General features: G+C 35.2%; 1 protein-coding gene across 1 annotated transcript in view; it reads right to left on the reverse strand.

Annotated features, from left to right (window-relative positions):
- PTPRQ (protein tyrosine phosphatase, receptor type, Q) overlaps positions 1-21,955 on the reverse strand; it is a gene marked incomplete at both ends in the record, with an annotated part of 61,354 nt that overhangs the window by 16,075 nt on the left and 23,324 nt on the right. Inside the window, 10 exons of the mRNA XM_009084652.1 lie at positions 431-700; positions 2,770-2,911; positions 4,863-5,014; positions 5,788-6,063; positions 6,496-6,786; positions 7,257-7,422; positions 13,939-14,084; positions 15,864-16,024; positions 19,394-19,514; positions 21,745-21,846. Coding sequence (XP_009082900.1) covers positions 431-700; positions 2,770-2,911; positions 4,863-5,014; positions 5,788-6,063; positions 6,496-6,786; positions 7,257-7,422; positions 13,939-14,084; positions 15,864-16,024; positions 19,394-19,514; positions 21,745-21,846 — 1,827 coding nt within the window. The remainder of the gene's footprint in view (positions 1-430; positions 701-2,769; positions 2,912-4,862; positions 5,015-5,787; positions 6,064-6,495; positions 6,787-7,256; positions 7,423-13,938; positions 14,085-15,863; positions 16,025-19,393; positions 19,515-21,744; positions 21,847-21,955) is intronic.

Raw genomic sequence — 21,955 nt, forward strand, 5'->3', positions numbered from 1 at the left:
TCATCTCAATTGCATGAATTCTGAATGGCTTTATTGCCAATGGTGTCATAGCACTGGCAGCTAGTAAAAGCAAAACAACAAAACATTTTCTTCACAAAATATTTTTCAGGCTTACAGTCTCAAATATGCTAAATGCACTAAAAACAAAGCAGATACTATAAGACAAAAATAATAGGTGATCATAAATTAATAAAATAACCCTTGAAACACACAGAAAGAGGTGCTCTCTCTATGCTTTTTTTAAGTAGTAATCAATTCTCAGCACCAAGAGTATTCTAAAGCAGGAGAAAGAAGAAGCCCTGTTTCTCTTTATTCATTATTAGCAAGAAAATTAAACAACAGGATTATATCAAAGCAGTTATTTAAGACCTTCTTGTTTTATAGTCATCATTTAAATTAAACAAGAGAATTAACTTGAATAATTTCTTACCTTTTTCTGGAAGGGTACTGACATTGCATATCTGTTCATCACCATCACCAGCAGACGTTGCAGCTTTTATTTTAATTTGGTAAGTAATATTGGATAACAGATTTCTAAAAGTATGCACTGTTTCATAAGGTGAAAAATTTGTAGAATTTCCTTCAAATGTTATGATGTAATGTGTAATTACACCATTGGGTGAAGCAGGAGGGTCCCACTGCACTAGGATCGATTGCCAACTTACTGCAATGCAATGAACATTCTGGACAGCATCTGGTACTTAAAAGATACACATGCACCAAAGATTAGCATTCATACACAAATGGTAATAGCACATATTAAAATGGTAATAACAGAACAATACTGTTACAGAAGCAGACCCAATGTTCATAGTTAGGGTCAAACATTTCAGTGTCAAATAAACTGATACGACAAACACAATGAGAGAACAAAAATATGTCCTTGTCCTCACTAGACTGTTCATTTCCAACTGCTATGAACATGATTGATGTTAGTACTTGAAACAGATGAGACCATCTATCTGGCTTTTTCCTAGCTGTGTGCTCCAATTTTGTTTTCACATCTGCTTGTATTTTCCCTATGTCTTTTTAAACAAAGTGTAGTAAAACATACACAATAGTGTGAAAAATATATATATGCTCCACAACAGCAGAAGTTTCTTATTTATCTGCTAGTTCTGTTTCTTTTAGGCACTTATCACACTTTGCTGTCCTTTTGGCAGACACATGACCTGCACAGAAATCATTGGGCAGGTTGGAGAGCTGTCATATCAATGCTATTACCTTACTGTTCCCCATTTACTTGCTGGTTCCAGCAGGAGAACTTTTTTTAAATGCTCATAAAAAATCAATGAAAGGTAGAAAGTATTATAATCATGTTGAAAATAGAGCAATTATATGTGAACAATTGGTTAAATAAAACAATTAATTCAAGTATCTCTGAAAGGGCTAAATTGCTGGCTATACCACATAAGATAAAATTAATACATAGTGAAGGGTGCCCCAAACTACTTCCTCTATTGGAACATGTACAGGAATCCATAAAATATTGACTGTCAGTCAGTTAGGAGAAATAGAGGGAAAGGTGTTCATTATCATTGCAAGAGGTAAATGAATCTCTTTAAAATGATACATTTTCTTTTCAGAATTTAAAGAAAAATCTTGTTTTAAAAAGCAACATCTGCAGAATAAAGAAGGTGAACTGACACCTTTTATTATGACTAGAGACAGAATCCTTAAAGGAACTCAGTGAGAAACTGATCCATCAATTGCCCAGAATCTTGCTTGAAGGGAAACAATGCTGCAACTACCGGAGCATAAAATCTGACAACAAAAGCTACAAAAATCACTATGCTCCTGAGGACAGTGTCTCTCAAGCACTTCTGTAGAAAGTAGCACGAGTATGGAATGTTGGTGATGAAATGAGACAACTGATGGACTCAAGTGGAACAACCTTCAGCTTCAGGGATCCAACAACCAATCTGAACCAGTTCAGTGATGATCCAGATTTCTGGTGGTGTTGGAACGCCTGGGTACAACAAACAGCATATTTTTGCCCAGAACCTCTGTTTTACTAGTTCTGGAAATAATCTTTCACTAGAAACATGATCTTGGAAAAACTGTAGTCATTTTATGGAATCTTCTGTTACTTTGTCTGTTCCCTTTGCTGACAGTGTAAAGGAACTTGGGAGTTCAGAAACAGCCCCCTAACCCATTCTAGTCCTCTGGCACTGACAGCCCTTGTAAAGCACATGAGTCTGTGGATTGCTCTGACCTGGCAAAGGAGCTACAGTTTTGCACAAAGGCCAGTTTCACAAATCCACAGAGCTCCCAGGCTCTCTTTAGTGGGAGTTGAGTATTTTACTTTTAGTGGCTAGGTTCCTTCCTAAATTAAATTATAAAAAAATGTTTAAAATTTCTATTTGTTCAATCCTACTTCCAGTTCATTTCTCAATCTTTTGTCCAGCTGTTTTTGATGCTGCTAATGTTTCAGTTATTTTCACAGGGATCTGAACTACCACTTTGATCTGCAAAGACTGATATCTATCTAATTTTCTTCCCTTTATCAGTGATGCTATTAAAAGATTTATAGTAGCCATATAAGCCTCTCATTTCAGATGAATACATTTCTAATTCTACACTTCCGACATCAAACTTCAAACCCAGCCTACAACAGGAATGTGAATCAGTGTTACACAGGCAGAAGTCAACAAGATAGTGTTATGTTACATTTTCTTTGGAAAGAAGAGGAAGACTGTTGTTCAGCCATGCAAGGGAAATATATATTAATATAAACAGAAGTGCAGCTTAGAAAAAGTCATGTCTAACCTGATTCCATTGTTGTAAACTGGACAGCATTACTGAACTGATTGCCATTCCCAAGCTTGGTAAATGCAGACACACTGATAAAATAGGGACTGAATGGTTCTAATCCAACAAGGTTTGCCTCATGGTTTAAACCTGAAATGTTCTTAAGGAAAGAAAACTTATTAGTACATAATTAATCTCTATAAATATTGTGGGCCTCACATAGAACCCACTGAAATGAACAGAAGATTTAGAGCCATAGTTTTGCCTCTTCTAGTCTGAGTAGCTTTCAGTCAAACACGGTAAACTCCTGTGACCTCCACACCACCACATCAACCCCTCTCATCTTCTACTTCCTTAATACACCTCTGCAGTGGAAGAGGTCATGGGTCATAGCTTCTTTTTTTTTTTTGCTTTACCTGAGCTAGATATACAGATTGATGAAGACCTTTAAAGAAAAGCTAAAAAACACAGCTAATTCCTTGTTGATGTTTTTCCCAGTGTATGCGAGGCATATTTTGTGCAGATGTTGAGAGGACTATAATAGCAGCATGTAAAGAGCTGAATTTCAGCAAGAAAACCTAGTGAACTTCTTGTGGGATCCAAGTTATAAGAGAATTATAGTGCCTAAATGCAATATTTCTATATAAATGCTCTGCCTGTCTTTCTTCCACAACCTGAATTTACTTTCCTTCCCATATAACATTACAAAACATGAAGAAATGTAGGGCATAGCAGATGCACTCAAGCACTCCAGCTAGTTTCTGTATTCTAGTTGGATTTGAGACTGACTCTGACGGACAGTGGAGAATAATCTTTGGTGGTTTCTATGAACACACAAAGAATATGTTTCCAAAGGTAGATGGCTGCAGAATTCCCAGTCCCTCTTCATATGTGCATTGTGGTCCCCCTCTTTCAAGTACTATGGAAGAAACAGGAGTGATACCAGCACTTCATTCTACAATAGGGAATAACAGCAGACTGCATAAGGGGTAGCCCAATAGGCCACCCCATGGGGACTGATTTCCACAATGCATATACTTAACAGCACACAGTTTCCTTGCAGGCTAAGTCTCTGCATTAAGAACTGTGTTTCTGAGGGAGTTGGAGTCATGAAGCTCCTACAGTGACACACGTACTTTAAACTGTGAGTCTTAAACTCCTGTCTCACTGCAGCAATGCATTTTCCAAAAAAAAATCTTGGGTGGACTCACTATATAGTTTCTAAGCCTGAGATGCAATCCTGACCTCATCTTGCAGATTTTCCAGTTCATTGTGCACTTCTTGATGACCCCCAAGCAAACAGAATTAAGCAGATATAAATGCCTTGATCAAATGTTATATATCATAGAATCATAGAATCGTTTGGGCTGGATGGGACCTTAAAGATTATCTAGTTCCAACCCCCCCTCACTATATAGTTTCTAAGCCTGAGATGCAATCCTGACCTCATCTTGCAGATTTTCCAGTTCATTGTGCACTTCTTGATGACCCCCAAGCAAACAGAATTAAGCAGATATAAATGCCTTGATCAAATGTTATATATCATAGAATCATAGAATCGTTTGGGCTGGATGGGACCTTAAAGATTATCTAGTTCCAACCCCCCTGCTGTGGGCAGGAACTAGATTAGGTTGCTCAGAGCTCCATCCAACCTGGCCTTGAACACTTAGACAGCATCTATTTCAGTTGAAGTTAATTTAGTTATTCTGATTCTGCAAACATAATAAAAAATTATTAGGAATTTCTGTTTTTTTGAATCTTCGAAGTCCACAGCTACTAAACAGCTAAACAAAGGTAGCCACAAATCAAGCAACTTCTGCCATTTTCTGACAATCAACCTTACACCGAAATATGAACTAAAGATTAATAAATCTCAGCATTAATGAAACATTAGAAGCTCAAAGCAAATTAAAATTTAACCATTTTTTTTCTATCTAATTTTAAAAATTGAATGGTGGGAGGGTAAGTAAACTGTCTTAGCAAACAGGAATTTAGAAGAGCTTCGTAATTCTAGGAGCATTAAGAAATATTTAAAATATTTGTCATGTATTTTATTCCTAAAGCATAAAAAAACTTAAACACAAAAATTAAACACTTAATTTTAAACATACCCGATAAAAGAGTTTTTCAGTGTTGTTTTGATAAATCTTAAAATTATATCTCATAATAACACCATTTGACTGGGGACTTGGATCCCATTTTAGCCACACAGAATCTGCAGTGTAGTTGATAATGGTCAAATTCTGGGGTGGAGCTAATGGCACTGCAAAAGAGAGATGCTATTGAGTTCCAAATGACAAATAATTCAGGCAAAACAAAACACTTTGGAGATGCAGGAGAACACAGGTACTTCTGTTGACATTTGCATCTGAAACAAAGCAAACAGTACTTCATTGCTGGTTTAATCTTCCTCTTTCTCTTTGACAAGAAACAAATTCCATTAATCCAGAATACATATTTAGTCAGCAAGGGATCTTAGAGATCTAACAAATCTATTAATCACTTAAACATCCCCATTGTCAGAACTAAGACATTTAACAAAAGTCATGTTATATATGTTAATGGAATGTAATATACTTTGCTTCTAACATCATACATTGAGCATAATTCAACATATATTTACAAGATATGTCTTTCACCATGCAGGGGAGAGGAGATCTATGTAAAGGAGACCTGTGTGAAAGTGTCAGAAATATTTCCATGCTTTATAATTTTTCAATTACATGGGGAGATGAAGAGAAATTGCTTCAAGATCTCTGACACTTGGCAAACTGTAACACATTCCAAGGGCAAAAGATATTTCTTCTTGGAATTATTTTGGTAATCCTATGCAGGATGTGACCTCCTATTGCACACTGTGGCAGGAGAAGGAGCACTCAGAAAACACCTTCCTTGCAGTGTTTCCTCTTCTGAAAGCTCTTCACTCACAGACCAATGGAAAATTAATCCTTCACCTCAAGAGGTCTGATGTTCAGATGATGGATGCAGTAACGTAAGGCTGATATTTCAAAGTTGGCAAGATTTGAATTTGCTCACCTGACTCATCTGTGTAGAACTGAAGCATGGCAGATGGACCAGGTCCTTTTATTGTTCTTGCAGCTGCATAAATGCTATACAACGTGAATGGCAGAAGGTCTTCCAAGATGATAGAGTTATTGGTGGTAGAGAATGAATTATTCCTTTCTGGCCCAAATAAATTTAGATCATAACTTATTATAATACCATTTGGTTTAACAGGAGGGTCCCATGAAAGCATAACTGAGGTAGTTGAGAGATTTGAAAATGTTTTGATTATAGGTGCTGATTCTGGGACTATATCAAGAAATAAGAAAGAGAAAAATAAGGAAAACCTCAGAAAAACATGAGTTACAATGAAAAATTCTATTTCATGGTCTCAAAACAGCAATGTATAGCACTTAGACTCATAGAATCATCAAGGCTGGAAGAGACCTTTAAGATCAAGTCCAGTCTCTAGCCTGTCACTTTGCTGTAACCCTTAAAACCTAAACCATATCTTTCAGCACCAGATCCAGATGACTCTTAAACACTTTTAAGGGATGGTGACTCCACCACCTCCCTAGGCACAATTTTCCAATGCCTGACTAATTTTTGATTTGTGTCATTGTTTAACAAAAAGCTTTAAGTAACATGAGAAAAATAAACACAATGGTTTTTCTTCTAGAAAAATATTTGGGGTTTTCTTTCTACATTTCCTTAGGAACAAATAAAATGTCTTTATCTTACCATCTTCATCAGTTCTTATGTGCAGACTGAGAGTATGCTCTTCAGAAGATCCTTTATCAGTGGCTGGTGTGATTTTCAGAATGTAATCAGTGTATTTCTCCAGATTTTCAAAAATTATGCTTGTGTTGTAAGTAAGGACAGACAATATCTTACTGGTTCCCAGTTGCATTAAACTTAGAGAAATATGAAAGAAGACTAAGCCATTTGGCTGGGATGGTGGAAGCCAGCTTACATTTACAGAAGATGAGGAAATGTTTTGATAGACCAGATTTTCAACAAAACCTTCTGGGACTATGAGAGATAATAAGCAAAAAATTAAATGTATGGGTTACAGTAGAAAAGCATCCAAATCCAAAACAGAAATAATTGTTCAAAATGTGATCAGACTTAAAATTCCACTTGTAATATTTTTAAAACTTTTAAAAATAATTTGTTTCACTATCAAAAGCAAAGTATTTTGAAGGCATATATGAATAATCATCTCTATTAAATTTCTATAACAAAAAAGTCTTAATGATAGTTTAAGACAATATTTTTATTGCTTCTATCCAAAAAAGCTTGTGAACTATGGTCTCAGTATTACAAAGTAAAGACATCAAAATGCCTTCCTTGCAAAGAAAAATCCTGCAGCATTGGGAACAGCACTTGCTGATTTTATTTTTACTTTGTCATTATAAGTGTAAAACAAGTTTTAAGTTAGAGAATATTTAATAAATGTAAGCACTGATATTCACTGAGCATTAAAAAATTTATTAACTTACTATCCTGATCTGTATAGACATCTATTTTTTCACTGGTTTTGTTTCCATCTCCAAAAGCTGTACTTGCAGTTAACCATAAAGTATAGTGGCTGTATTTTGCCAAGTCATCCAGAACAGCAAACTGTGACATAGTGATGTAGCTTTCATTACCATAACTCGTGAAATTCTAAAGGGAAAAAAAATGTTGCCATTGAAAATGTTATTTATTCATTGATTTCCTTCTAATTCCCCATTCAGCCAATACTATTACCACCACCATATATCATTCACTATAATGTTCAGGAGACATAATCCCAACTTTGACTACTAATGAGTACTGATTTTTGCTGAAATACTTAATTGCATGATACCTGTTATTACTCCTTGTAAGTACTGTAGAGTACATTGTTGACTCCTGCTCTTTGTAGTGGTTAAATGCCAATCCATCATTTTAAAAAACGTATTAAATCCATAATACTGCAATCTGTTTATCCATATTGCATCAAGAAAAAGACAAAAAAGTAGCATCTGCTAAATGCCTATGGATTACATGATCACATGTTACTGCCTTACCTGATCATCATGAAACAAATCAAAGGACTTCTCTCACTTTATTCTATTTGTTTGAGAGATTTTAAAACTTCCACTGGCAGAGATCTCACTGCACCACTTGATCTCACTGCACTCTTGTTACAAATAGGAACAGTTTGGGTACATTAAAAACATGCCATTATCTCTAACACAAATGTCTATACCCAGTGGACTCCGTTAAACTGAAGGCATCAACAGAATTTTTTTTTCTTTGTGCAGATACTTGCTAATAAAAGGATTGCACCAGAACCTCCTCCCACTTTCTTCAGAACTATATAAAAAATTTCACTAAAATATGACTGTAGCAATAGGTTAGCACTCCAGATCAGCCCCTCTAACTAAGTTATTCCTGTTTAGAATCAACAATTTTGGAAAATGAAAAGAAAAAATATAAAACAGATTATTTATGTAATGCCAGATATACCACATAACCAAATGTTTGGAATCACCCACTGCTTTACGGAAACCTGACTTGGATGATCCAACACAGTGTGGTTCATGATTTGAAAACTGATGAGAGGTTGTGTAGCCCATAAGCATATTCAGCTTCAGGGTTGGGTAGGAAGTCAAATTCTTGCTCGTCATTCAGAGTCAGCATCATTCCTCTCTGGCAGCCACATTGCCCCACTGAGCAGGTGGCATGGGCAGTGCTTCTCAGGACCAAGGAAGTCCTAATTTTTCTATATAGCAACATTCTCAGAGTGAGCTGAATTTTGCCCAGCCCTCTGATGAATTGCCTTGTACACACTCCAGTTATTTGGTCTGCCCCCTATTTTTGGTGTTAGATTTTATCTGCACCCTCCACCTCTTTAAAAATCAAAGTTGGCTTACAATTAAATGTTTTCCTAAAAAGGAAAGAGGCTGTGAGAACAGGCTTATTAAAACAGGAGAAAGGCAACAGTAATGTTTGGATATTTAAATTCAGAAATACCACATATAAACACAGACATGCTAAAACCTCATACTAAAACATGGGCTATATTTCACTTGAAGAAAGTTCCTACTGAGGAGTCACTGTGATACATTCTACCACACAACTGAATAAGTACTGTGCAAACTGATAGCTCAATATGCAATATTGATATCTGTCACCAATACATATCAATTGATATATCTAATGCAACCCTTCACCAGTTTTTTATACAGGCAAAATTATTCAATTCTTGCAGAAAACAACCGGTGACATTCATTTCCCTGAGACTTTTATACCAACGTCAGTAGCCCTAGTTTTGCTTACAGTCACTAAGTCTTAGATAACATAATTAAGTAAACTGTTTGGCAATGAAAATGTAAGCCTTTGTTTTGAATGCAGAACAGAAGCTGTACAAATTTGCAGTATAAATTTCTGTATCCATTCTTCCTAACTGATTTAAAGCACACCATTGTTTTGTCCAAAAGATTAGGCTAAATCAACATCAGTCAAAACACAAAAATATTCCACCTTATTATATGACTTTCTCTAAAAGCAGTTTGAATCTCACATTATCTTCACTAACTAACTGCAAAAGACTGGGAAGAGCTTTGTGTTACACTTAGATTAGGATAGAGGAAACAGAGGATCAAATTCTAAGGTATTTAATTAAACTTTCTGATACTTAAGCACAGGAAAATATCATCTGGCCCAGAAGAAGCATTCTAATGCCCTCCTGTTATTATGATTATTAGACATTGTAATTAGCAGTAATTAGTAATTTATAATATCTAACAATCAGATTTTTTTTTAAAAAAAAACCCAACCTTAAATAATTATCTGAAGTTTCAAGGAAAAATGTCAAAGGTACCACATCAAGTTTAGAGTCTAGATTTAATGGGAGTTCATTGGTATGAACAGCTGAAAATTCAACTCAGTTTAAAAAGCATACCTTTAGACTTTAGCCAGCTGTCTGGCTGTAAACAGCTCAGTGAACCAATGTGAATGTTATAGCAACAGGGTTTCTGGTGGTTCAACAAAAACTGGTTTAAGAGGTAGCTCATTTATTATGAGGAGCCCAAGAACTGAGGATTACCTCAAACTTCTGATAAGACAAAAGATTAGAAAAAAAATGAACACGTAATTAAGAGTAACAGTGAGCAGGAAGAGCTCTGTGGGTACAAACTGAGAAAAGAAGAAACTTGTACTAATTGCACCCTGGGGATAGAACACTATAGGAAGTTTCACAATTAACTGTGGCTGCAGATGAAAGCAAACAGCTTAGGATCTTTGGCTACAGCTGAAGAAATTCTTCCTTCTGTCCCTTTCTTCATCTATACATGAAAGAAGTTTTGACATAGCAAAGCATCAGATTATTAAAAGCAGCTAAGTGTAAGCAATACACACAGGCCATGAAAGTGTCAGCAGAAAGTCGTATCTTCACCTCAGGAAGCGGCAGAAATTTCCAATGGCACAAATCTGTAACTAGTTGTATACAGAAAACACAGTACTGCTGTTCTTCACTTAACCTTTTCCCCCTGTATGTGTTCTTCTTTAGGTTCATTGTATTGCACTCTAGTTTTGAGCTAGAGGATCAAATACTTGAGTCTATGAGGGCTAAGCCATCCCTCAAGGAGCATAATACACACTGTTCTAGCACTGATCTAAGTGAAGATATTTCCTTTTTGTGTGCTGTACCATTCTGAAGCCATCTTTTAAAAAATTTGTGGTGCGTTTTAGGGAAGTTCCCCTCTTTATCCCTATTTTGGTCATACTGGTGAAAATGTTTGATAGCTAAGTTAATACAACCCAGTTTGCATCCCTTGTCTGAATCCTGAGGGCAGGCCAAGACAGATTTCACTCTGACCTGTATCCAGTCATATCAGTCGGCTTGAAGTAGAGGTTGGATGATTTGGGGTCTGATTTTCAGTCACTAGAAGGGTTGTAGGCTTTTTTTGACTCGTTAACTCCTGATTCTCATCTGATTTGTCAGAGCAGGACAGTTGTCATCCATACTAAAATTTCTACGCTGGGGAACTTTATGCAAGCATAAATTTGTAGCTGCCTTTGCAAACAGTGAAAGCTCAAACTGTGTGAATCCAGCAGTGTCACAGAGAAGTGAGGTGAAGAAGTGGTATAGTGCCCAGTCATCTGTGCAGGAAGTACACTTTTATCAGCACACATGCCTTATCTTTACTGCACTGGGGCAGACTAGCAAACATATGCCAAAAAGTAGCATTTTCCCTAGACCTATGTCAGCAGAAGATGAAAGACAAAATTGAACTTGAACCTAGCCTAATGCAGGTGATGGTTTCTTCTATCTGGCTACCAGTCATTCGTCCCTCTGACACATTTTCTTTTACAACCTGTCAGCATCCCCATAGAAACAGCCCACTCAGCTACCAAAATCCTCAAATCTAATCTCCATTACTAAATATTTCCTTCTGCTATTCTGGTTCTGAATCTTAGGTCTGAGCATCTCAGGCCTTCTGGCTGGACAGCTGCAGTGTGATTTTTCATGTAGACCTGAAAAGCAAGGAAACTATACATTATTTTTCTGAACTATGAAGGTACATAACTCTTTTGTTCATAAAGTAAAACTGTTTTGCCTGCAAATTTCTGCACCATGTCAATGAGTAAGCATATCTTTTATCTCAGGTCTTTGTTTTTGTTTTTGTTTTTTTTCCCTAAATAAAATGCTTCACTCTACAGCTACTGACTTCCTGTTTATAACATTAATAATCAGTGTTTTATATCAATTAGGTTTTAATATGCCTGAGGAGTTTGAGAATGTGTGAGAAATTGAGATGACAAAATAGCACCAGTTTTAGTTTTAGTTTTATATCTATTTCAGATTATAACAACAGTGGAAGACATTGGCTTGCTTAATATTCAGCAAGGGTGTTTTTTCAGGCATCTAGAAGTTTTAAGACTTGGACCTCTGACATTATGTCCTGACAAAGAAGCAGATGAAAGTCTGGCAGAGAATGGCTGCCTACAACAGCATGTCTGAGACGTTGGGGTTCCTTGAAATGTGAAAAAATCATCTACTTCTTCAATTCTCCTGCATAAATTCTCAAACTGAAAATATAGTTCAGACAAACATAAGCAAAATAGTGACCTTGGTGCATAGTATCCCAGCTAATGATTATTTCTTTTCAAATGTGTGCAATACAAAATTTAGCAACAGATGCAGCAGTTACATGGTTATACTTCTAAGTTACATGTAATCGTAAGCTGCATGTGTGCATACACATGTGCAGCTTTCAACTGCCTCTATATGCCATATATATCTACATATATATTATATATTTACGTAACAGGCTGAGTTTCACACATGCATTTCTCTGTTGTAAAAAGAGTAATATAAAATATCTGACAGAAATGAGCTGGATTTTTTCCTCCTGTTTGAAATCTGTCTTGCATCCACTGGAATCCCAAGGTACAGCATAGGATTGCAATATAGATATGGTAGTTTCCATGGTAAACAGTGAACAGACAGGATGACAAGGACAGGAGGAGTTAAGGGAAGCAGGCAGATTAGGATTGGATCATGATTTGAGAGATTAATGGTCATATCCCATGGTCAGTAAGAGACAGATGCAACAGCAGCTGAAACCTATCTTCTGATGGTAGAGGGATGGGTTAAGCATCAAACTTAAAAGGGCAAAAATGGTAGTTTACACACCTAGAAGTAGAGCATTTCTGCCATCCACCACATGATATGCCAAAGCAGCAGTAACTTCCATCTATGCCACCACCTGCTCAACTACATCACGTGATAATGAAACCAGACCCTCACCTTGCTGGGCTAACACTATTCGTCTTCCCTATCTTGCTCCTTTATTTCCAGAGTCCTGGGCATATCCAGAGAGATTTCAGCTCTCAGTGTATCAGTTTCACCTTACTCATTCACCTCAGAGTTCCACCTTTCCAAAGCAAGGAATAGCACAAGTCCATAGTAGTCCTTTAAAATAGCTTGAGGTGTCCAATCAGATAAATGCAGACAGTCTTCATAGGATGGGCTAGTTCAGGTAATGTACTGGTGTAAAGGTTTCTCCAGGAATTTGTTAAGAAAAATGCTGTTGCTATAGCAGTGTGTGCAAACAGAGTCTACATTCTGAACTGTAGCCCTGATTTAAATCTCATCAGAATGTGAATTCATGGCACAGTCCTACTTGCATCTACAACTATGCAGAGCCTGGCATCCACACAGCTTCACAGGAGTCAGAGAACTGTATCCACTGAAGCATGTCAGCAATTATTCAGTCACAGGTATTTGTAAAATTTATTAATTTTTTTCTATTTATCCTTGGACACATATATTCCTCACCCTAGACATATCTTGAGCATTAAGTTATGCAGTAGAGGTTATTTTTCATGCATAAGTTTTCTTAATGAATTTATATTTCTTTCTTTTCTTTCATATGTGTAAAACATGTGATAAAAAATCCGCAAATCAAGCTTATTTCTTATTATTATTATATTTCCGTACCATAATATATTCATAGAAAGAAGAACAGAAAAACTACATATACAGTTGATAAGTGTGGTGAGTATTTAAGGATCAAAGTAGCAACGAAAGATACCTCCATGGAAATCAAATCACTAAAACATTATTGATAACATTTTATTTGTCTTTTAAGCTTTTACTTCAGAATCTTTGTTTCCATATACTAAACAGCAATTTCCTTTTGAGAGTAACAAAAATACGGAATAAGAATGTGTTCCCTACCTCCACATTGCCTTCTTGTTTTCAATACTGTACAAGCATGCATTAAAAAGTAAAACCAGAACTGTCACAGAAATTTATTCAAATTGATAGATTAGACTAAAATAAACAGTCTTAAGGGTGTGCCATGAATGAAACGAGTCTTGTGTCTATGCATTGTATATGTTACGTGTATATATGCATTGGATATATGTGTGCATATATGCATATACAGATAAACTTTGCAATATGGAATATCACACAAAATCCTTTTGCTCTAATGCTTAATGATATGAATGCTCAATAGGATGCATAACGTAACATATATGATTACAAGATGTGCTTCTGTCTTTAGAAGTTAAAAAACTACTTCATGATAAAGAAAATATGAAAAAACTATATATTGATAGCTATAAAATTGATTTAATCTTCAATGAATTATTAGAACATTTAATTGACTTTACAAAAGAATAATCTAAAAATAATCTTACCTGTATGAAGATTCCTGAATTATTTTTGAAATAAACGGAGTAGTATAGTATATTTCCATTCGGCTTTTGCGGAGGAGACCAAAATAACATTATAGACGTGGAAGTAAGGTTTGTGTATGTAACATCTTTTGGTGGATCACTTGGTGCTGGAAAAATGTAAGAGTTTTAGCATCACCTCAAGGTTTTGTACATTTTAGTGCTCAAAAAACCTTCACTATAGGTTTGACATCCTCATTTGTCAAATTAAATGTATTTCTGATTATGGTACAAAAACTGCCTCTGGAAATGATGAAATAAAACAGTAGATGCAAAGTAATTTTTAAAACACCTTTTTTTTTTTTTTAAGCTCAGAAGCAATTGTATTTAACTGCATTTGTAAACAGACAGTTTTCTTACAGAATTTGTCCTGTACTTACTGCTTTGGGCATATCATAGAATCATAGAATCAGCTGGGTTGGAAAAGATTTCAAAGATCATCTGGTTCAACTCTACCAACATTACTAGACCATGGAGCTAAGTGCCACACCCAGTCCCATCTTGAAAACCTCTAGTGATGGTGAATCCACCACCTCCACGGGCAGCTCATTCCAATACCTGACCACTCCATAAAACCTCTCTTCTTAATACCTAACCTAAACCTCCCCTGGCAGAGTTTGAGTCTGTGCCCTCTTTTCCTACCACTGCTTGCCTGGGAGAAGATTTGCACACATGGAAGTTGACTGAGTTAGGCCTCTATACTCCAAATATAGTTACTAGAGGAATAAAAGGATTTGCCTAAAAAAGCCTAAACTAAAAGCCTTCTCTCTTTGGTGATTATAAACAGAATTTAGGCTCTCAACCCATATATGTAAACCAGACACTTAAGCTTGGACTGCATGTTAATTTTTCTTTTTTCCCCTCCTTTCTCGGCCTATTAACGAGCCTCTCCTCCTGTCTTATCAAGAATAGCAGCATATGGTTCTTCTCAACAGCACAGTGTTATAGAACACTCAAATTCAGTTCTTTAAGCCAGCTTAAGAGAACTTAAATCCATATTTCTCACTATGCAAGAAAGTGTTCTACAGAACACACAGTAGAGTACTGACCACTGTAAGTTTTGTATCTCTCTTGCTTTGTGCTGTTCTAGTTTGTGTAAAATACTAAAACATTAATAGGAGGGCTAACTCCAGGATCAATTCCTAAAAATCCTGCCCTATAAATTCAGTTCATATTTCCAGCATCAATAGCAAAGAATGAAATTACCTACAACCTGATGATTTAAACAGTCATTTGAGGGATGGCTTGGATAGATGCTAATCCTGCCAGTGGATGTGCATTGGAAACCAGTTTATCTATGCAGGATGATTCTAAAACGTGCCTGCATACTGTTTTGGGAAAGATCATAACAATATAATTGATGGGAAAGCCAGAAATGATAATTAAACTGAATGACTTTCAAAACACAGTGTATAGTACAATCATTTATAAAACTAATTTCCCATGTTGGAAGTATAAAAAAATCGCAATAGAACAAACAAATCAGTGTACAATTACAGACTTCATTTTCAAATCAAAAGCATTTCAGACCTGTGAGAGAGACTCTAAAGAGTATTTTCCCTATCAGAAGTTGTGCCACAGCAGGATAAAGTAAGGGCCTATGAAACTGTACTACAAAAATAATGTGTTGCAAAGTTTAGAATTCAATTGTCTTAATCTTACCTGTTTTGAAGGGAAATGCTAGGTTTTGCTTAGTAAATTAACAGAAATACCCATCATAATTTTAGAGAGCCCTGGATATGTGTAGTCACAGACACACACAAACAAACAGGTAGAATGTCTCTTCTTGACCAGTCAAATGCCACTTCAAGGGCTTTATTAACTTAAATAAGGCTGACAGAAACTTAAGATTGAATGAAAATAAAGGTTCATATCATATATAAGCTTACCTCCTTCAGAAGTTCTGAATGTTATAGTGTCACTTTTTACATTGCCATCTCCATATCTTGTACTTGCTGTTAGGTAAGTACTGTACTCACAGTTATATTCTAGGTCTGCGAATTCCAGTGATGTTTCTGTTACATTAACACTCCTTTGTGACATTTTATTCCTAAAGAAAAAATATTTTATTAATTATATATACACACCACTTCTGTATGTATGCAACTACGGCATATAAAATTAAAAAAATTCAATATTGTGGCAAATATGAGTCTTTTTGGTTTTAAAAAGAGAATGGTATAACTTTTGTCTACTATGTCACTTTTGTACTGTTACATCACAATAGAGTTCTTAATTTTCTTTTTAAAAACCTACCCAAAATCCCCACAGAAACATAATTGCAAGTTACACCAGCAAAGACAAAGATTATACGGAATACTAAGGAAGAGCATTTCCATCTATTAACTGCTATCAAATGGTTACGTGGTACCCTTGGGAAGGACACAGTAGGGCATAACTAAACTGTCTCCCTGGACAGGAATAGCGAAATATAAAAAGATTATAGCAGGGAGCATGCCCTACTGTGACTCTGTGAAATTGGTCAGAAGGCTGAAGTTATAAATGGAATAATAGAAGATGATATGGAACAGGAATTAGATGGTGCTGAGTTAATTCTGGTGGAATGTAGCAGGGGATCAGAATGGAACTCTAGTCAGGTCAAAACCCGCCTAGAAAGACTGTAAGAGGTAACATTAATAAAATGCTGGTATTAGTATAGGTATGAAATGATTATCAGAAAGTAAAAAAAGATACAGAAATAACTAACTTGAATTAAAAAAGTCATAAAACTCATAAAATTAATTTCAATTTTAAGAAAAAAATAGGAGGAAAACCCCTCATCTAACATTCCATTCCTACAAAGATTTATGTGTGAGTAGGTGCCCTGTGTCTCTAGTGAGATTTCATACAGGGATGATAAATTCTAATTATAAAAAAAAAGAATTATAATAAAGGGAAAGGCTGATTCAAAATTATTAGATGGGCTGATTTTCACCCTTTGAAAACTGAATTAATGTCCCATTAGCAAAGACCACCATCTAATATATCTGAAATAAAGTTACATCAACAACAACTGGATTGAGGAAATGTCTGAGAATGAAAAAAACCCCACAATTCTCCCTAGCCCTTTCAGATTTTGAGTGGAATGTCACTTGACATGGGAAACACTCTTGGTAACAGAGAAAGTTAACACTTACATTTTTCCCAAACTTCTGACATTTTCAATAGTCAGTAAAAAGATACAAGTGGTCGCAGCTGCAGTTATCAAATTCTATACAAAGAAAAATCATCTTTTTCCTGGATCTTTGCCCAATAAATACTTAGTATGGAAAATTGTATCTGGTTATAATTTAAGTAAGAAGAAAATCCACAGCTTAGTGCTGCTAACGCTTCTACTAACTCCATTCTTAAAACATCTTAGTTGCCAAAAAATATTTCCACAATCAGGCATAGGAAGAACTTGAGGAATTTTGAGAAAAGTTGATTTTTCTCTTTAGAAGGTGAGATTGCAATAAAAATAAAAAAGCACTGATCAGCGTGAGGGCAGCCTCCACAGACTGCCCAACTGAGAAAGAAAGTACTTAGAGAAAATGCTAAGTCAAGGAATTTTACTGAATAAAAAATAATATAAAGTTTTAAATCAGAGCTTTCAGAAACTCAGACAAGAGATGCTTTAAGAATCTGCATACCTTCACTTGAAAAACACAGGTACTATATCATCTGTACCTCATGAAATATAACAGTGAAAGCATTATAGATATTACATTTTCTATTATAGTAGTTGTGGATTCTTGTTCCAAATCAGCTAAAAAAAGGCTACAAAATTCTCTATAACTAGTGCAGAATATTTAAATGAAGGAACATTTATTTAACATCTGTAAGAACCTTCATCTCCCTGCTTTATTGAGAAGCACTGGGATTAACAATCTCCCCCCAAATATATTGAATACCTCCCAAAAGAAGCAACTGTATGGCATGGCAGTTTGCCTTGTCAAATCTCACCCTGCAATGCATTTTAAGAAACTATATAGACAATTCTGTTAAATGCTTAAAATTCCTCTCCTTCCTCCACCATTCCTGCCCCCAAGGAAGCAGTGAAGTTATGGCCCCTTTGAAGGCAATGGGAGTTTCTCTCTAATGTCCTTGCCTTAACACGATACCTAATGCCTCTCTAATTTTAGATATGGCACAGTAAAGACAAATAAGACAGAGCAAGGAGAATACAGAAGGATATTGGACAAGACTTACTGCAAAAGGTTATGTGGTTGCTTAACCATATTTATTAAGATGGATCAATTAAGAATTTGTTTAAAAAATTATTCTTACTAAATCCTTAGTCATAATAACAAAAGCAGTAAGTTATAAGGGAATATAAGGATGAAACATTGTATAACCTCAAGTCTTTGAACACAGTGTGTATCAAAACCATAGTCCTTACCATGAAGTAACTCTTCTCTAGCTTGAGAACAATCACCAGTTTAATGGGGTTTGTAGTTAAAGAGCAACAGGCATTGCCAATACAGTAGAAGTAACAAGACAAGACAAATCTAACTTTTCTGGAAAGAAGAGATCACCCCTGTACACTTTATCACCAACATAACTAGAATAATTTATTAGAAAAAGGTCAATAGGAATTGAGGCTAAACCCTAACCCAAAACCATCAAGTAACAATAAAATAACTACAAGCTCAATAGTAGGGTGCATATAACAACTGAGGATTTGCACATCACATCTTATAAGTGGCAATAAAATGGCACAGCATAAATGCAATGTATTAAATGTGATCAATAGCCAAATCTTTTCACTCCCAGTAGAAGCTTTACATAGATCTTTGAAGTGATGGCATGTCACTAGACCAAACTATGTTATGCAGAAAATAGGAAAAAGCTGCAAGTTTTAAAGTGACAAAACTACTATTTAAAGGTGAAAAAATATCCCAGAAAGGATGACAGGAGGGAAAAAATAGGAAAAAAAGAAAAGATACATAGAAAAATAACAAAACACAGTACATGAAAAATATCTGTTAAAAATGCTCATTTGCTATGAATGTAATAAAGACAAAATATAACAGTAGACATAAATGATAGCACATACAAAAACTCTGAACATTGCTCTTACACACTTTCTATAAAAGGAGGTGATATTTCTCTATTTTAAGCCTATTTCAAATCTCCTTGACAATTCAACATGTGCTTGTGCCTTGCAGTAGGCCTAATCAGAATATAATAAAAATAGGCATTATGCTCTAGTTTAAATTTGCATTCATTTCTTACGACATAACCTTTAGAAAAATGTTGAAAATTTTCAGCTACTTCATTATATCTGAATTTGCATATACAAAAGTCTAGTATTTTAGGTGCTGGATGAATATTTGTTCTCTAAAAACATGTAATCAACACGTTGTGTAAGAAAAGCCTAACATTCCTGATAGGTTACAGATGAATATTTATCCTCAGAACTACTTCCAGAAAATCTTACCAGACGTAAACTGTGTAATAGAGGATAATTCCATTTGGCTCCAGTGGAGGTTTCCATGACAACTTCACAGTGACACCCGACAACTGTTTTACAGAGAGGGATTCTGGAGGAGAAGTCGGAGCTATAAAATGAGAGAATAGGACACAACAACTTATTAAACAGCTAAGATCAATGGGATATGCAGCATCCTTAAATAGGTTTTTAATTATTTGTGATGGAAAGTGAACTTTGTACCACACCGCTACAGTATCCACCAACTAATGTTAAGGCACAGCTTCTTTTCCTTTTTCTGACAGATGATAAAAGAAGATTTGCATGGTGGTGTTAGAACATCTGTTTCTGTGATTCAATGGAAAAAGTACTTCATGAGAAAACAGAGCAATGGGTAGGTCACAGAGATTCACCTACCATCCAAGTATATTGCTGTAATCTTTTCGCCCTTCTAATAAATGCAAGAGCTTTATAGGTATGAAGACATGTAAAATACAGCATAATTGTTCCCCTGAGGAAAAAGAGGTGCTGTAAAGAGTTATACAAAGCACCAAAAGGTGGAAAAATGGATAAGCATGGCATTGGGAGATGATAAAATCGTGGGATACCAGGCAGCAGTAAAATCTATCCACTCCATCAAATGAGCACCACATTCATACATTTTACAACTTGCAAGGGCAAACATGAAGATAGGCATTTGCCTGTGGCCCTTAAAATTCATCTTAAGATGAACTCTACATGACACCGTATCACAATTCTGTAGGGAAAAAAAAAATTGTAAATAAAATGTTATACCGTGTTTGATTTAATTCTAAAGTTTTTATTAATTTGGTTGAGGAAAAATATACCCATGTCCGCATATGTGATACAGCTTTGTATTAGCATTTTACTGAGAAATAAATATTTTTCTTCATCTTGATTCATGGATCTATGTATAACTATGAAGTAATATTAGAATTACTATTGTTTTTCTCAAATTAAACCAAAGAGCATACCGTGTTTGATTTAATTCTAAAGTTTTTATTAATTTGGTTGAGGAAAAATATACCCATGTCCGCATATGTGATACAGCTTTGTATTAGCATTTTACTGAGAAATAAATATTTTTCTTCATCTTGATTCATGGATCTATGTATAACTATGAAGTAATATTAGAATTACTATTGTTTTTCTCAAATTAAACCAAAGAGCATCATGCACTAAAAATTCAGGTCATAGCTGTAGTCATGCATGAAAATTGAGACTATGAGCATAACTATTAGCAAATCTATGAAACATTTGGTCTGAAGCTTGGAACACTGTGTTCCCGTGAATAAGGAACATGTGTTGTATTATAAACATTAGTTATCAGTTCTTGTTCCTTCTTTCACTGTCTTGAAAGTTGGCATAAAGGTTTTATAACTCATTACATTTAAGAAAAAAATAATTTCTAGATTTTCATGAACAAAGGTTCACTGAATTCAGTGAGTGTATTTACTAGCAGAAAATGTTGACAGCTGTATTTAGTGTTTTAATTGTTACATTATTCTCAGTGACTATACAATAAAAGAACTGTTATACAGTGAATGTTATGTCTTTTTGGCATACCTAGTTCACTCTACAATTCTTATTCAGAGGTTTTTTTTCTTTGCTAAGGAATAAAAACTTCACTGCTCTAAAGAAAAACACTCTATGCAAAAAATGGATTTATCCAAATTAGCTGTTTTGAGTCTGCTCCAGCAACATAACTCTTGAGCAAATGTTTAGTACTGACAGTGTGAATGTAAGTCCACCAACATCCTGGAGATTTGCAATGATCTGTTATCATCAATTAATAATTCTACATCTATTTATACCCATCCATCTGTTTAGAACAAACCAAAAATCTCCAAGGCAAAAAACACAGAAATGTCCCTGGACCATTCAAGCTGCCTTTCTATGGTTTTCCCTTTCCTCAGCTCTCACATGTCTGAAAAACCAATCACAGTATTTAATTCTTCCATGTAGTGTATTAGATTAAAATGATATTAGCAAATTAAAGTTCTGCAAATTAATCAGATATTGGTAAGACCAAATGTCCATGCACAGCAATTCTGCTGTTTCATATAGCTTGTATTGTTAAATGGATAGATAGATAGATAGATAGATGATAGATAGATAGATAGATAGATAGATAGATGATGTTTGTGTGTAAATAGATAGATACAGACATTAATAGAGAGAAATTGAATTGCATTTGTGTGTAAATAGATAGATACAGACATTAATAGAGAGAAATTGCCAAAAAGTGCATAGAACTTACACGTATGTGACATGAAGTGTAAGAATGATTTAAGAATACAGGTAGGCAGTGATGCATTGCAACTTCTGTTCTGACTTACCATCTTCATCAGTTCGTATATGCAGAGGTGAACTACGAAGGCCTTCCCCCATTGTGGTACTAGCAGACACTTCCACAGTATATTCTGTATATTTATTTAAATCTAAAATAAAGAATAATAATTCAATAAACCAACCATTCAGTGGGACAAATTAGTTTTTTAATGGACCATAAGTATTTTTGAAGCGCTGAATAGGCCTATGACTTACACT

This window comes from Acanthisitta chloris, unplaced genomic scaffold (genome assembly GCF_000695815.1).
Source record: "Acanthisitta chloris isolate BGI_N310 unplaced genomic scaffold, ASM69581v1 scaffold26450, whole genome shotgun sequence".
NCBI classification, from domain to species: Eukaryota; Metazoa; Chordata; class Aves; order Passeriformes; family Acanthisittidae; genus Acanthisitta; species Acanthisitta chloris.